This window comes from Engraulis encrasicolus, chromosome 19 (genome assembly GCF_034702125.1).
Source record: "Engraulis encrasicolus isolate BLACKSEA-1 chromosome 19, IST_EnEncr_1.0, whole genome shotgun sequence".
NCBI lineage: Eukaryota > Metazoa > Chordata > Actinopteri > Clupeiformes > Engraulidae > Engraulis > Engraulis encrasicolus.
Window position 1 is genome coordinate 31,149,316 of NC_085875.1, and position 17,500 is coordinate 31,166,815.

General features: G+C 46.7%; 1 protein-coding gene across 1 annotated transcript in view; it reads left to right on the top strand.

Moving 5' to 3' along the window:
• Positions 1–17,500, top strand: part of myo6b (myosin VIb) — a 107,902-nt gene that overhangs the window by 36,269 nt on the left and 54,133 nt on the right. Inside the window, exons 13-17 of the mRNA XM_063184114.1 lie at positions 3,277–3,434; positions 4,681–4,772; positions 7,666–7,738; positions 14,207–14,334; positions 15,381–15,476. Of these exons, the coding sequence (XP_063040184.1) occupies positions 3,277–3,434; positions 4,681–4,772; positions 7,666–7,738; positions 14,207–14,334; positions 15,381–15,476 (547 nt within the window). The remainder of the gene's footprint in view (positions 1–3,276; positions 3,435–4,680; positions 4,773–7,665; positions 7,739–14,206; positions 14,335–15,380; positions 15,477–17,500) is intronic.

Genomic DNA, 17,500 nt, shown 5'->3' on the forward strand with positions numbered 1-17,500 from the left:
TGCAGCAGCAGCTACTAAAGCAATATTCCCATGGCGGCCCCTCCCTCGCATGGCGGCCCCAGTTGACAGATATGTGGCCGGATGCTTAATGAGAGTTGCCGTCGCCAGATTGGCCAGGGTCCCATCCCATAATAGTAATAGCTACTGATGGCTCTTAAAGTCCGCTGCTTGTTGTGGTTGTTGTTTAAGCCACTTTAAGCCACTATTGTTTTTCCTGGTTGCATTGCACATCTGATGGAAGACTAAGATATTGTTTTGGATATCAGATAATGCTGTTATTGCTATTAAAGTGCTGTTGTTTTTTTTGCATCTTCCTACCCATTTACCTTTATCTTTATAAAAAAAAAAAATCTCTTGTCTTGCCTATCTCTTTGTGTCCGTTTCTCTCTCTTCTCTGTCTGTCTGTCTGTCTGTCTGTCTGTCTGTCTGTCTGTCTGTCTGTCTGTCTGTGTCTCTCTCTCTCTCACACACTCTCTCTCTCTTTCTCTCTCTCCCTCTCTCCCCCTGTCTCGCTCTGTCGCTTGTCTCCACTTGTGAGTGGCATTACTGCTGCCAGGGACAGTATGTGCCGACTGCCTTCACGGGATTCGCACCGTTCTGATGAGGGCGACCTCACGCCTCAAGCCTTGACCCGACACACTTTAGGGTTCCCTCATCTCCCCCCCCCCCCCCCCCCCCCCTCCCACTCACCCCAGTCTCTCCAGAACATTCAGGAATGGAGCCCCCACTTCACCCCATTCTCTCCATCTGTCCTCCCCCTCCACACGGGGGTCATTGAGTGACAGGAGAGCGAGAGTGAGGAGCGGAGGAGTAAGGGACAGTGCAGAGAGAGGAGCGAACGAGTGAACGAGCGAGGGAGGGAGAGAAGGAGAAGGCAGTGGTCATGAATATTTCAGGAGGCACAGATGTGGGACAGGGAAGGGTTAGCGCTTTAGCCTGATGACTGCGCATCTGAGGAAAGGGGAGAACCAAGGCGCGGCGGCAGGTGGGGTGGGGCCAGGTGAACATGAGGGACGCACGTCGTTGACCTGGACCTGGGAAAGGTGTGCTGCCAGTGCCGGGGGGAGAAGGGTTGGAGGGTGACTGGAGGGTGGGATAGGGTGGTCGAAGTGGAGGAAAGAGGAACCTGCGGACGGCAGGTGGGGCCAGTTGAACATGTGGGATGCTCGCCGGCCTGAACCTGAGGGAGGGTTGGAAGTGGTGGGGTGGGGGGGGTGTAGGAGTGTGCCAATGCCGGGGGAAGGGAGGGTTGGAGGGTGGGATAGGGTGGTGGGAGTGGAGGAAAGAGGATCCTGCGGACGGCAGGTGGGGCCAGTTGAACATGTGGGATGCTCGCCGGCCTGAACCTGAGGGAGGGTTGGATGTGGTGGTGGGGGTGGGGGTGGACATTGTAGCTCATGGAGAGCAGAGGGAGGGCTGGGGAGAGGCTGGGCTGTGGCTACTGTACTCAGTGTTGCCAGATTGGGCGGTTTCCCAGCCCATTGGGCTGCTTAGGATGGCCGCGTAACATTTTTTTGTCATATAAATCAATAGAATTGGGCGGGATTTAGTGCTTCCAGGTGGGTTTTGAGCATTTTTTGGGATGGAATTCATCAGCCTCATCTGGCAACCCTGACTGTACTGAGAACCATCTGCCGGCCTGGGCACCATACGGACAAGGCCTGTCACTACGCTGCCCACACAGAAGCCATTAGTTAGATTGATGAAGTGTTGCCACAAAGGCATGCTTCAGATGCTTTACTACTATACACAGATGCGGATATCCCGTGCGTCCCAGGTTCACAAAGTAAAAACCCGGCCACATACTGTATTTCTCCAGCCAAATTAATGAGCCGGTAGATCCTAATTGCTGTAACCCTTCATCCAGGTTGATGAGCTAATTGGTGAAATCACCTGTGTCTGGAGCAGAAGGAATATCTGGCATGACTTATTCTCTCAGTCCAATTTGTCTGCCTCTGCATTGTGTAGTACATCCATTCACATTTATTCATGATGCTTGCACACATGTTATGCACAGATATGTACTTTGACTATTACATGCCCGCATGCTTCCATTGTTCTTTAGAATAGACTAGGATAGAATGTATTTTATTTGTTATTATTTTATTTGAGTACAACGAAATTGAGCATTCCTCGTTGAAACAATAAATAATAAAAATGTTTAAAAAGTATGTATAAAAAGTATGCTTTGGTCGCATAATTTTAGTGCAGTAATGGCCGCTGGGTAAATGACGTTTTTTTTGTCTATTTGTCCTGGTTTAGGTCTAGGTTTAGGTCTGCTCCATAAAGAACAGACATGCTACTGCAGTTGGCTTGCTTTAAACTCATATTACACACAGCACACATAAAGGTCAACGTTTGACTTGGGAATTTCACATCGCGTCTGTCTAGCCTCAAACAACAGCTCTAAATAATTGAAGGACGGGGGGGGGGGGAGTTCAAAGGAAGTGCAGGGAGGTGGCACCTCTCACAACCACCACCAGCTACCACGAAAATGGCGGCGTCAGCAAAACTAAATCAATAATTCACACCCCCTCCTCCACGTGCTCCCCCGAGCCTTCTCTCACGGGTGTCCGTATTGTTTATTCTCCATTTAGCACTCAACAGATAGCACCCTCCTCAAAAGCACGTAAGGGAGCAGAGGGTAGCACAAAATAAACATTGACTGAAGATCCTAACTGGATCCAGCCAGCGGCCCAGATACTGACTCTCTGGCCTATTTCTTTCCTCTCCTCCTCCTGCTCCTTCTCTTCCTCCACCTCCTCCTCCTTCTCCTTCTCCTCATCCTGCGGTGGGGTAGTGGTGGCTCAGCAGGTAGACGAGGCAGTTTCCAAAACCGTAAGGTTGTAGGTTTGAGCCCTGCTCTGCCTGACCCCATTGAGCATGAAACAAAACCCCAATTTGCTCCTGGTGGCAGTCACTGCCACCGACGTGTGAACTGGTAAATGTGAGACATACATATTATAAAGCACATTGAGTGCTCAAAGGAGTGGAAAAGCGCTATATATAATGGGGGCGCTGTGGCGCAGCGTGCTAAGCCCCCCACATTTCGGTTTACATTGCCCACGGGGACCCCGGTTCGAGTCCGGCCAGGGTCCTTTATCAGCCCTGGCCCATCTCTCTCTCCCAGTCATTTCCTGTCTGCTCTCACACTGTCCTATAATGATAAAGCCCAAAAAGCCCTAAAACAATACTTTTAAAAAAGGTAAAGTGCTCTATAAATGCAGTCCATTTAATAGTGTACTCATTCGTCCACATTCATTGTCCACTCCGCAGGGTGCCCCTGAAGGTGGAGCAGGCCAACAATGCGCGTGATGCGCTGGCCAAGGCCGTCTACAGTCGCCTCTTCGACCACGTGGTCAAGAGGGTCAACCAGTGCTTCCCCTTCCAGACCTCCTCCAACTTCATTGGGGTCCTGGACATCGCTGGCTTTGGTGAGTATACATGGGTTTACTGTGTTTGTAAACACAATGTTGTAACGAGGGGCAAGCCACTGGCAGCCAACCACGTGAGCTAATTTTTTTGACCGACAGCGGTTTCCAACTATCAAAGGTTGAGTTGTGCGCAGCTAGTTTCGCGCAGTCAGATTAAAACAAGCATTTAGAACCCATGTATTTACAGAGGGGGTTCCCTCACCGGTGATACAGTAGCTAGTTGGCGCTCGCAGGCAAGTGAATGGATGTCAATGGGGGTTTTCACTTGCCCAGGTTCGCCGCCTAGTGGGCACCCAAAAGGAACTGCAAAGCTTACTGGCTACAATGGGAACCAATGGGAGTGATGCTTCTCCTCTATTCTAATTTCTCTGGTATTTATTGCCTCCCGCTCGCTCACTGAGTGTGGCATGAGAAACAACCCACTTTGTATATTTTGTGATGCCTGGTAATGTTGTAAGAATCGATTGTTCTTGTCTTCCAACTTTGCAAACCACCAGGATCAGGTTGCTTAAATTCCCGATTGTGTAAAAACACACAGATCTATTGTGATGGTGTCACGTGACTTGACCAAGATGGGATTAAGTTTCATTCTTTTTAAAAACATTTTACACTCTATAAATGCTTCTTGGAAAACATTTGGGAGTTACTGTCTGCCTTGTGGGTTATTTTAGCGGCAGGGTGCTGGGGGGTCAAATAGGTCCTGGCTTCTTAGTTTGGTAGACTTTTTTTCTAGCAAAATATTTGAGTGTTATTGTTGAGAGTGTCTTGTAAGTTGCATAAATCCTCAAGAGTGATGAGGGGGCAACTCAGACCATGACCCCTAAGTTTGCAGTTGGGCCACATATCAGGTCAGATGCTTTATTTTTGCTCTGAGCCACAAGAGGAAGTGAGTTTTCACTGAATTTAGAATAGGTAAGGGGTGATGTTGGACACAATGCAGCACATAGATGTTCCAAAATAGTTCCCAAACCCCCTAGCTGTTCTAAATGCAGTGCAAACCCACTCAAGTAGCATACAGCCTATTGATTGTCTCTAACACATAACAGTTATTGATTGTCTAAAACAGTTATTTTTATCATATTTTATACGATATGTTAAAGAAATGCAAAAGATGCAGTATTTCTTGTTTTCTTTTACATTTTTGAAATTGAAGTTGGAGTTGGTGTGATGTGATTTTTTTAATGGAATGATATGGGGACTAACTGTGTACTTATGCCCAATTTGTGTGCTTTGCTGTGCCCTCCAGAATATTTTGAGCACAACAGCTTTGAGCAGTTCTGCATCAACTACTGCAACGAAAAGCTCCAGCAGTTCTTCAACGAGCGCATCCTGAAAGAGGTGAGAGGAGATAAGCACAGGACATGGAAATGAGGATGAGACGGATGGAGAGAGAGAGAGAGAGAGAGAGAGAGAGAGAGAGAGAGAGAGAGAGAGAGAGAGAGAGAGAGAGAGAGAGAGAGAGAGAGAGAGAGAGAGAGAGAAGGGGGTAGTGGAAAGAGAGTTAGATGATGAAAGACTAAGGGAGATTCACAGGGAGAGCAAGAGAAACGGAAGAGAGACAGAGAGTAATGTAGGGGGACACGGAGAGAGATGTAGGGGGAGAGGGAGGGAGGGAGAGAGAGAGAGACTGAGAGAGAGAGACTGAGAGAGAGAGAGAAGGAGAAGGGGGTGGTAGAAAGAGAGTTAGACAGTGGGAGTGATGGGAGATGGAGGAGTAGAGAGAGGGTAGAGTAGAGTAGAGTAGAGTAGAGTATCGTTTATTGATCCCAGAGGGAAATTAAGGTGCCAAGTAGCATACACACATAAATAAAGACATTACCCACAAGACATAATACACATATTTACACATAAAATAATCATATATAGCTTACTGTTGCATACATTTTGCCAAGGCATCTCTCTCTAACACACACACACACACACACACACACACACACACACACACACACACACACACACACACACACACACACACACACACACACACACACACACACACACACACAACACACACACCAAATATAAAGTGTAAAAGTCCACAGTGTTAACATGTGCCTTAGCCAAGTGGCACATAGAAGCCAAGACAAAGTGTTCATAAAGTGTCCAGGAGTGTCCATAGTCTCTCTGCCTAGTACAATGTCCATAGTATTCCTTGGAAAAAGGATGGGGGGGGGGGGGTCGCCCCCTGTGTCACTACACACACACACTCTCTCTCTCTCTCACACACACACACACACACACACACACACACACACACACACACACACACACACACACACACACACACACACACACACACACACACACACACACACCAAAAATAAAGTGTACATAGTGTCACCTGTGCTGTGCAAGACAAAGTTACCATCAAAGTGTCCAGGAGTATCAGTAGTCCAAGGGGTTACACACGTCAACTGTGTCTCTCCACACACACACACACACACACACACACACACACACACACACACACACACACACACACACACACACACACACACAAACAGCTGTGCATTTCAATGAAAGAGGAGTCATAGGGTAAAGAGTCCAGGTAGATAAAGTGTGCAGGAGAGGGATCTGTTATGCAGTCCAGTCCCCTATGACGATCTCTCTTTGTGTGTCCTTCTGTGCAATGTTGAATAGCTGGATGGCCCTGGGTACAAAGGACTTTCGCAGCCTGTCTGTCTTGCAGGAGATGGCGCGCAGTCTGTGGCTGAACAGGCTTCTCTGGTTGTCGAAGACTGGGTACAGGGGGTGCTTGTAGTTGTCCAGGATAGAGTCTAATCTGCTAAGTGTCCTCTTGTCAGCTGTGGTTGTGAGGGCGTCCAGTTCTGTGCCTACCACAGACCCTGCTTTCCTCACCAGCCTGTCAAGCCGTCCAGCATCTCTCTTCCTAATGCTGCCACCCCAGCATGCCACAGCATAGGAGAGCACACTGGCCATGGCAGACTGGTAGAACATCTGCAGGAGTCTGTTGCACACATTGAAGGATCTCAGCTTTCTCAGAAAGTAGAGTCTGCTCTGTCCTTTCTTGTACAGTGCGTGTGAGTTAGCAGACCAGTCCAGTTTAGAGTCCAGGTGAACCCCCAGGTACTTGTATGTGGAGACTGTCTCCACAGTCTCCCCCTCAATGGAGACAGGCACCAGGGGTGGGGTGGTTCGCCTGAAGTCGATCACCATTTCTTTGGTTTTGGTGGTGTTCAGCCGCAACTGGTTGGTTCTGCACCATTTCACAAAGTTCTCCACCAGTCCCCTGTACTCCCCCTCCTGCCCATCTTTGATGCATCCAACAATGGCTGTGTCATCCGAGAACTTTTGCATGTGGCAGGTCTTCGTGTTGTAGTTGAAGTCAGTCAGGGAGAGAGAGGAGGAGAGAGAGAGAGAGAAGTGGGCGGTGGTAAGAGAGTTAGATGATGGGAGTGATGGGAGATAGAGGGGGCGAGAGAGAGAGAGAGAGACATGAAGGGAGAGCATCAGGCCCATCTCCTTTTCTATTAATGACTCATGAAGGGAGAGTTTTACAGCTGACATGAGCTGCGTCAGAGCACAGCGGGACATCTGTCGGTTGCCGCCACTCTGGTTCTCTCTGATGCTCCCCCTCTTTAACACGCCAGCACAGCGCCACTAATCGCCTGACGTCACACACTCACTCACACACACTCGCTCACTCACTCACTGACTTACTCATTTATTCTCTTCACGTACATGCATTCACACATTCTCTCTCTCTCTCTCTCTCTCTCTCTCTCTCTCTCTCTCTCTCTCTCTCTCTCTCTCTCTCTCCCTCTCTCTCTCTCCCTCTCGTACACACACACACACACACACACACACACACACACACACACACACACACACACACACACACAAAATCGCCTTTTCTCTCTGTCAATCCAATACGCACGCACGCACACACACACACACACACACACACACACACACACACACACACACACACACACACACAAAATCTCTGCCTTTTCTCTCTGTCAATCCAATACGCGCGCACACACACACACACACACACACACACACACACACACACACACACACACACACACACACACACACACACACACACACACACACACACACACACACGCCTCAGGCAGCAGGTTTAGCGTATGAAACATTGAGGTGTTGAGGTGCAGGGCTAAGGTGTGGAGATGGTGAGGTGACTTGTTAAGATGCTGCTGAGGTTACCACCACCTCACGCTTGTGTGTGTTTGCCCTGCAGGAGCAAGAGCTGTACCAGAGAGAAGGCCTGGGGGTCAACGAGGTGCACTACGTGGACAACCAGGACTGCATAGGTGAGCATGGAGCTGGCGGTGGTGTGTTGGTCTGAAACTGCTGTTGAGGAGCACACACACACACACACACACACACACACACACGCACACGCACGCACGCACACACACACACACACACACACACACACACACACACACACACACACACACACACACACACACACACACACCTTTCAGAAGATCAAGCACAAAGACCACTTCTGTCTCACAGTAAAACCACTGTGCTCTACAGTCCTCCTTGAAAATGGTTATACTGTATTTCAACAATCTATAGTTATTAAACATACTGCAGTTATTACATTAAACTTAATTTAATTAAAACAAATATTAATGGTATACCTTCTTTGGGGTGCCCATATTTATGCACACGCATATTTTTTGTTTAAATCCACATAAAATTATTTCTATGACACCTATGAAAATTCTTCCACTGCTGAAATGTTTCTCTTTCCCTACAGTTTAACAAATGTTAAAATGAAGTTGCTACTTTAAAAGTTCAACGAGAAATAAACCGATGTAATGATTTTCCAAAAGGGTGCCCAAACTTTCTCATGGCACTGTAGATGGGCCAAAGAGGTGTGCCTCATCTCATTTAGCTGAATGTAAATTCATTGACATCCACCCTTTCATGTCATTTTGGCAGTTGAGGACGTTTAATCATAGGCAGCTGTCTGATATAACAGAGATGTAAAAAAGGTGTCACTACTGTATATGCGGCAGAGGTGAGCATGGAGCTGGCGGGGGCGGTGGTCTGAAACTGCTGTAGAGGAGAGTCGTATGTGGCTAAAGGGGGCTTACTTTACATGGTCGACACAAGCTAACCCGTGTTCACATGCGTTACGTATGGAATAGCGGCCGACGAGGTGTCCCGATATCAAGGGAAATAATGGACGAGGCGGAGCGTTCTAAACAGCCCGACGACGCAGCCGAAGGGCTGTTCGCTTCGCCAAGTCCATTTTCCCTTGATATCGGTACACCTTGAAGGCCGCTATTCCGCTTATCACCCGGTTACCAGCATTTAAGTATTCATTTATTAATATGTTGATCTAAGGCTTCGTGAGAAAGTAGATTCACCACTGCGCTTGGTACGTTGCTATGGGCACCACTTCCTAATCTAGTGAGACACGCCTCCATCGGAGGCATGTAAGGACGCGCAGAATGTTGGGGTGACTTGACAACCAATGCGATAGAATTGACGACTGAGTTTTTGACTTGACAACCAGATGCGATAGAATTAGTAACGGGGTCTTGACTAGACAACCAGATGCGATAGAACTAACGACGCGGTCTTGACTAGACAACCAGATGCGATAGAACTAGTAATGGCACTTCGCCAGAAAGTTAGAAAAGAAGCAACTTGGACGCCCGCACGCCCGCATGACATCATAGGTGTCCTGCTACCGGGGAATAAAGGACACCTGCTCAGCCAATCAGAAGACGTTCCGTCTGCTCACTGGGTGATAATCATGCACATCACCCTGTTCTCCACAATGACGCAAGTATGTCCCCCAATGGACTTTTCATGTGATGTCAGATGCCTTTGATTCAATGCAATGGAAGCAGGGAAATAAGCATCTGCTGGCATAGATATAACCTCACACCCTAAGGAAATTGGTAGTAGTTTTTCCTGCTTTTCTTCCAAACGGAAGTTGTTGGACGTAATTATGAATACGATTAATGACAATGAATGTAACGCGCGTCAAGTATAAAACAATCAGAGGACGTGCGTTGGTACGCATCGACATATGAAGGCGGCCGAAGCATAACGGTGCATAGGGCATGCATTAGGATGTGTTGTGTAGGCTATGTAAGCCTCCTACCTGTACTGACTAGCTTTTGGTCAGTTCAGTTTATAGTGGATGTTGGCTCATTGTGCCACATATTGGCATACATGTCTACACGCACACTTAAACCACCTTATTCATTGTGATGAGTTTTCATCATAAGGGCATACAGTAAATGTTTCAGAGACAAAACCTTGCTCAGGTATAGACACACACACACACACACACACACACACACACACACACACACACACACACACACACACACACACACACACACACACACACACACACACACACACACACACACACACACACACACACACACACACACCTCACAGAAGATCATGATCATGCTCAAAAATATGTCTTTACAAAAATGCTTAGCTTGCATTTCAACAGGTTGAATAAATTAGGCTACAAGAGGAGGTTGACAATTTCAAGCTTTTAAGCGTGACAGCATGACAATTTTCCATTACATGCTCCTGCAGCAACAAACCCATTGGCAAATATGCAGCTGTCACTGACAAAAAAGCTCTTAAAGTGCGATAAGCTGTGGAGCTTGATGTGTGCGCTCAGGAAATGGAACTGAAAGTAATCGAACAGCACACAGAGATGGCACCCTGGCCTGCTCGTGTCTGCACTGGGTCCGTGAAAGACTTTCTCCGGAAAGTGATTGTGACCAGTCAAACCTCAAGATTCTTAAATGGAAGTAATCTTAAGTGTTATAGTCTATAATGCAATGTTCTTGCATTAAAGCTGGCGTGCCAAAACCGTTAATGTGGAATGTGGCAACCAGTCAAATATTGCGTTGCGAAAATCATAGTAATGGAAGTCGCACTCAGTGCTGCAGTAATGGGACGCCATGATGTGGAAGCTTTTATGCAGAATACAGCAATCGACCAAACCACGAGATTGCATATAGGACATACAGTAGGTTGCGTATAACCGACCCATTTGCCGTTGATGATGAGGAAGAAATCTTGTAAATGAGCTATTTTCAGGTGCAGCCTCTGCAAACCCGAGTCCATCTGGCATGGCAGGATCACAGTGTCAGCAACACAGGTGGAGACAGGATGGCTTTAATTGCTGTGCTTCTGTCTCTGCACGAACGGCTGGTTCATGCACCATAACATTTAAAGTGATAACGTCTGAATGGATGGACTGATTTTGACCACATCTTTTGTGCTAATACACTATAGAAATTGTGCTGCTAGATGGTTAACTTACAAGATAGACGTAGAGGCATCAGAAACAAAGCTTTGGCGTTCCGCTTTCAAGGCTAACCTCAACACTAGCCTCCACCTACCAGGACTGGACTTATCTGCCTTTACTTTGTCACTGTATTCTGTTTTTCCTGTACATAGATGAAGCTTGAAGTTTTGTAAATTGTACTTTTGTGTAAAAGAAGATGAATATGCTTTCACATGCCTCCAAAACAAATGTATGCTTGCGTGCAAATGAGTGTGACTCAGCAAGTAAGAATGAGAATTAAAGCCAGGTGCTGTACAGACAACAGCAGGTGGAAGGACTCTTACCCCAGAGGGCGAGCAAAAACCACTGGATCTCCTCACGCCATCCCTTACTGCTATAAAGAGGAAAGCATTGCCTCTAGTTTGTAGCCCCTTAATGCACGCCGTACCTCCAGTGGCACGCTGTTATAGTTTTTGAAAAGTGTACTACCATAGTACTACAATACTATGACATAACACAGTGCCTTTAGTAATGCACTACAACGTGGTCATTGCTATTCTAGTAACAGCTAATTTATGATGCAGTGTCTTAACGGGGTAATATAATCATTGTAGCAACTATTAGTTGGAGAAGGTTAATAAAATCCCTTCTATCAGAGGGGTCTGCCACCCAAGATAGGCTTTTTAGTATGTTAAAAGTTAAACTTTGTATCATTTAAGATAAAATCACACTTTTAAAGGGCACAGGATACATTAAATGTGTAAATTTGATACATACTAGAATCTAGTTCACTGGACCAGAATATAGTTTAAGCCTTTGAATTTCGGCATTAAATCTTGGGTGAGGGAATAAATACACGGTGTACTTGCCATGCTGAAAGTAATTCCACTGGCTTTTATGGAGGTTCAAACTTAGAATTCAAAACCACATGCCTTCTGAAATACAGTTCAGCAGACCATCTCTCATGCATATACAATTTGCCTCACTTTTCGTCCCTTTTCTCACTCAGATTCGGTCTATCGCTCTTTCCATCACAGGCACATGCACACGCAGGCACACACACATACACACATACTGTCTCTCTCTCTCTCTCTCTCTCTCTCTGTCTTTCTCTTTCTCTCTCTCTCTCTCACGCACATGCACGCACACACACACACAAGCACGCACGCACACACACACACACACACACACACACACACACACACACACACACACACACACACACACACACACAAACTCTGTCTCTCTCTCTCTCTGTCTCTCTCTCTCTCCCTCTCCCCTCTCTCTCTCTCTCTCTCTCTCTCTCTATCTATCTATCTATCTATCTATCTATCTATCTATCTATCTATCTATCTTTCTCCATCACACACCTCCACACCTCCACACCTCCACACCTCCACATCTGCCTGGCCTCACACAGCAGTCCCTGAGTAAACCCTCATCACTCAGCACCTGTGTTTCCAAAATGAGTTTCCCAAATCATTCCTCTCAGCCAGGCGCCTCTGGATGCTCCTCTTCCGCACCGCTTGTCCGAGCAATACCCGTTTGCCCCCCACACCCCCTCCACTACCTTGCAAATAGGCCGGCCCCTCTCTTGCTTACTCTCAATTCTGTTCTCCCATCAGCCAGGGGAGTTGGATGGTGTTGGGGTGGTGTTGAGGGTTGGGTACCAGGCTGGGGGTTCGGGTCCAGGTGTCAGGGGGGTGTGATGGTGGTGGTGGGTTGGGGTGGGGGTGAGGGGGGGTGGGGGGTGCAATGGTGGTGGGGTGGTGTTAGGCGGTGGGTACCAGGCTGGGGGTTCGGGTCCAGGTGTCAGGGCATGACCGTATTAACCCTATCCAGACCGGGGGGGGGCTAAAAGTGCCCGCACCAACTTTGATGTTGTATAACTCCTGAATGACTAAAGCTAGGACTACGAAACTTTGTGACTTTTCCTAACATGAAGTTGGCTACAGTGTGATACCAAAAGATTAGGTTTATCATTTTTGTTGTTGCCATGGCAACGGTTTTCTGACAGGTACGCCTGACCAAAAATCACTGATCTAAGTCTCATCATCATCACTTTTCATATTGTTTTACATTTTCATTTGCATCAGACACCCTTGTGAACATTTCAAGTGGTCTGAAGCACATAATAACCAAAATTGATGTGCATTACCCAAGTTAGATGGAAAATGCATTAAGATGACATTTTGGGCAATAAAATCAGGAAATGATGTCATAATGATGTCATAATATCCAATAATGACACCAAACTGATGTCATTCATAGATCTTTGGCTGAAGATCATCCCCTCCAAGTTTGGTGGTCATACGCCATTCGGTTCCTAAGTTATGAGGGGGGGGTCAAATGAGCCCCCCCCCGGTCCCAGGAATGCCAAAAAAGCCCGGTCTGGATAGGGTTAACACACTCTGGTGCCCCCTGGCACTAATACCTCCCAGGTGCCCCCTCAACAATATTTGTAAAGTTTGTGTCATGTGGTGCCCCCCAACTGGCTGGAAATGGTGGGTGGCTGGGTGCCCCTGGGCCCTGTGCCACTGGCCCTTATGGATAATCCGGCCCTGTGTCAGGGGGGTGTGATGGTGGTGTGGTGGTGTTGGGGGTTGTGCACCAGGCTGGGGGTTTGGGTCCATGTGTCAGGGGAATGGGATGGTGGTATTAGGGTGGGGGACGGTGGGCGGTGGTGGTGTTGGGCGGGGTGGGCAGTTGGCACCAGGCTGGGGGTTATGGTCCAGGTGGCAGGGGAGTGGGCTGGTGGTGGGGTGGGGTTGGGGTGGGGGGGCTATGGGGTGGGATGGGGTGGGGGCGCTGTTGGTGGGTTGGGGTGGGGGGCGGTGTGGGGGGTGTTGGGGGTTCGGGTCCACGTATCAGGGGGGTGGGATGGTGGTGGGCGGGGTGGTGTTGGGCACCAGGCTGGGGGTTCTGGCCCAGGAGTCAGGGGAGTGGGATGGTGGTGGGTTAGGGTAGGGGTGGTGTGGGGGGGAATCAGGCCCAGGTGTGTGCTCATGGAAATGCACCGTGGCCCAGCTCAGCGTGAAAGACTTGGAGCCATCTGCAAACAGCAGACGCCTTTTCAGTGATTCTCCCTCAAGCACGAAACACTTCGGTCGAGGGCTTAATACCGCTCCAGACGCCGGCTTTGAAAGATCTGTACAGTCTGTCGGTCGGCATTAGGTGATCTGGGTTTTCAGATTCATACCTCCCTCCCCAAATGAACCTGTTCACATTCACAATTGGTTCTTTGTTTTTGATTATTTTGAGTTGAGGATGTTGCGCACGCTCGCCCTCACACACACACACACACACACACACACACACACACACACACACACACACACACACACACACACACACACACACACACACACACACACACACACACACACACATACAGTCAGATACAGTCCGATAAGGCATACCTCCCACAACCTACAAGTATTACATATAGCCATGTTTAATTCTGTATTTTCTGTGTGTGTGTGTGGTGTAGACCTGGTGGAGGCGAAGATGGTGGGCATCCTGGATATCCTGGACGAGGAGAACCGTCTGCCCCAGCCCAGCGACCAGCACTTTGCAGAGGCCGTACACAACAAGCACAAGGACCACTTCCGCCTCACGGTAAAGCCACCGTGCTCTACTGTCCTTCACCTCTCAGAGACTTTCCATGAATGATGTAGTTAAACAAATTACACCGCACTCACAATTAAAAGGTGGCAAACAAAAAACAAAAACTATGAAAGAAAAATGTCGGCACACTTAAATCCTTTTTTTTTGTAATAGCCAAGCTTTCGGTCTATGACCTTCCTCAGGGCTCATGAATGTTGAACATTTTTATATTTCAACAATCTATAGTTATTAAACTCACTGCTGTATGACATTAAGCTTGATTAGATGGGTTAAAGAGGTATGCCTCATCTCATTTAGCTGAATGTAAATTCATTGACGTAGATGTAAATTGAATGTTCATTCATTGACAAAGACATAAAAATTGTGTCACTGCTGTACATGCAGATTACTATTCTTCCTAAAAATGCACAATAGTGGAAAACATTTTGCAGTAATGGCAATAACCGAAAAAATGCTACCTTGTAGAATAATTTATCAAATGTCATTAATATTCTGGACTAGTTGTGAGTGACGGCAACATTTTTTACCATTAGACCATTAGGCAAGATCATAAGGTCAGAAGTGTGACAAAAGCAGTGTTTAAATCACTGAGATACAACATCATAATCATAATGTTATTGATTTTGAATGTTATTTTGTAACTTATTGACACAGTTAGATAAAAGGCAATGTTTCTTTCTGTCTTTTTATCTGTCTTTCTTTCTTTCCATCTTTCTTTTTATCTGTCTTTCTTTCTTTCCATCTTTCTTTCTTTCTTTCTTTCTTTCTTTCTTTCTTTCTTTCTTTCTATCTGTCTTTCTTTCTAACCTTACTTGCCTTCTTTCTGCACTTTGTCAGCAGAAGCATAATCTAGCACCCAGTCTTTGAAGAACAGTTCAAATGCACAAGTGAAGTTCAGTGGAGAGATATTCATGATGCTGTTTTTGAGAAGAAAAAAGAATAGCAAAGACTTGACTCTAACTTGTTAAAATGTGGAGACATCACTGGTGAAGCTGTGTGTTTATGCTCCTTCTTTTTTTAATGTCTTTGATATGCAGGTCCCCAGGAAGTCAAAGCTGACTGTGCACAGGAACTTGCGAGATGATGAAGGCTTCATCGTCAGGCACTTTGCCGGAGCGGTGTGTTACGAAACGGTCGGTACACATCGCAACACAACACAACATATCACATCATATCACACATCCAACCCGCTGAATGAGGGCTATACCCAGTGGCAAGGTTCACGTTAGCCGGCTGTGGCCGGACATTGGCCGTTTTGCATGCATGAATGTCCGACAAAAAGTGGCTACAGTTAATCGGTAAATAGTATTAGCTCATTTTAAATACTGAATGTTACAAAACACCAGTAATATGAAACTGAACAAAGCTGAAAATAATTGTGAATAGCCTGAATGAACGTGTCATAAACAGCACGCAGTAGTGTTGCTTGTGCTCTCATCCCCACGTCGTTGTCCCCAGTCAGGTTATGCTTCCCAATCACTTGACTCATGCTGGCTGCTGTCCAGGAACAATTCTGCTTTTTGTAGCCTATTTTACCAATATATTAACACAACAAAGGGTATTGCATTTGCAAAACCGTTTCATGCCCAGTTGCGAAGTCAAGCCTATCTGTTTTGGACTCAATACGTGGCATGCACAGCATCGCAGCATCAAATCACTTTCACTTTTACCTCTGCTGAAAAATGTTGGTGGATCGCCAAGTAGGCCTAGGCAACAGTAGAGGGTCAAATTAAACATTTCAGAGAAAGATGTGCTCACGAGAAATCCCAGCGAAATAGCATGCAGGGCTTTATACCTTTTTTTTCATCACCGGCCAAAATGGATGTAACTCACACGCCCACATATATAGAGCATCGTACAGAACGTGTCGATTCCATTACTTTTGAGAGCACAGGAACACATCGCAATACAGTTCAAATTTCAGTAGCGTCGTTACTGTTACTGCACTACCATTACAGTCATCTCCTCGTTACCCAATTTGAGTAGGGAAATCCTCGGTTTGCTGACAAAACACAATGTTTTCAGTCGATAACTTAGGCTACGTTGGCTGGCTGCTTTTTTTTCTCTTTCAGTTCGAGCTTTCGGGTGTGTGAAAGAGAGTGCGTGTTTGCTCCCTGTGCATACAAGCAGGGCTCTAAATTAACACCAGCCAACTGGCCAAATGCTCGTGAAATTCAAGTTTTGCTGGTAGAAAAGACCAATTTACTAGCTACTTTGACCCATTAGGGAGTGTGTGGTTGGCTATATGAGGGAAGGTCCGTTACATATTTCAAATGTCCGGTATTGTGCAATAAAGCCGGCCACCTTGTCCGGCCAGTGAGAATTCTAGCGTGAACACTGCCCAGTGGTCTATATAGAAGCAGGTACAGTTTACGCAGTATACCCACCTCAAAATTTCAGGGATATCAGTATACCCACCTAAAATGGGTTGATCCATTATTTAGAATAGCACAAATATAACAGTAAACCCACCACAAAAAAAGTACACTACACCACTGGCTATACCAGAAGCTGTGAAACAAAAAAACACACACACACTGTATACGCCTCTGGGTGATCGACTTGGGAATATAAACTGAGAAAACGTAAATAAACTCTGTGACACCATTATTTTTTCATCATCATGACGTTTTGGGCGATATGCATGCCCTTCATCAGATATAAGTCATCAGACTATTCCAGTAGCTGTAACAGCTCATTTCCATATTGGTCTACATACTGTATGTGTTGTGCCATACATCATCATGAGGTGACATCTGAGGGTCAGCAGCACGTATGGCATGGAGGAGGAGATCCCTTGTCTTTATTTTTAGATGAGGGAGGGAGCTCCTAATATGGCATCATTTCTTCATTTGTGTCATTGAAGGAGATTTCTGGTCAGGCCAAGGAGGCTGCTTCTCCTTGCTTCTCCTTGGTTGCCCAGGCCAAAGTTATGGTTCATCTGCGTGTGTGTTCTAGCCAGTGTGCGTGCGTGGGTGTGTGAATGCTCAATGGATATATTGTGTGTGATGTATATAATGTGTATGTGTGTGTGTGTGTGTGCTTGAACCTGTGTGTTTGCGTGCATATGTGATAATGTGTGTGTGCGTGTGCATGTGCATGTGTTCTTGCGTGCATGTGTGATGTATATAATGCTTATGTGCGTGTGTGCTTGCGT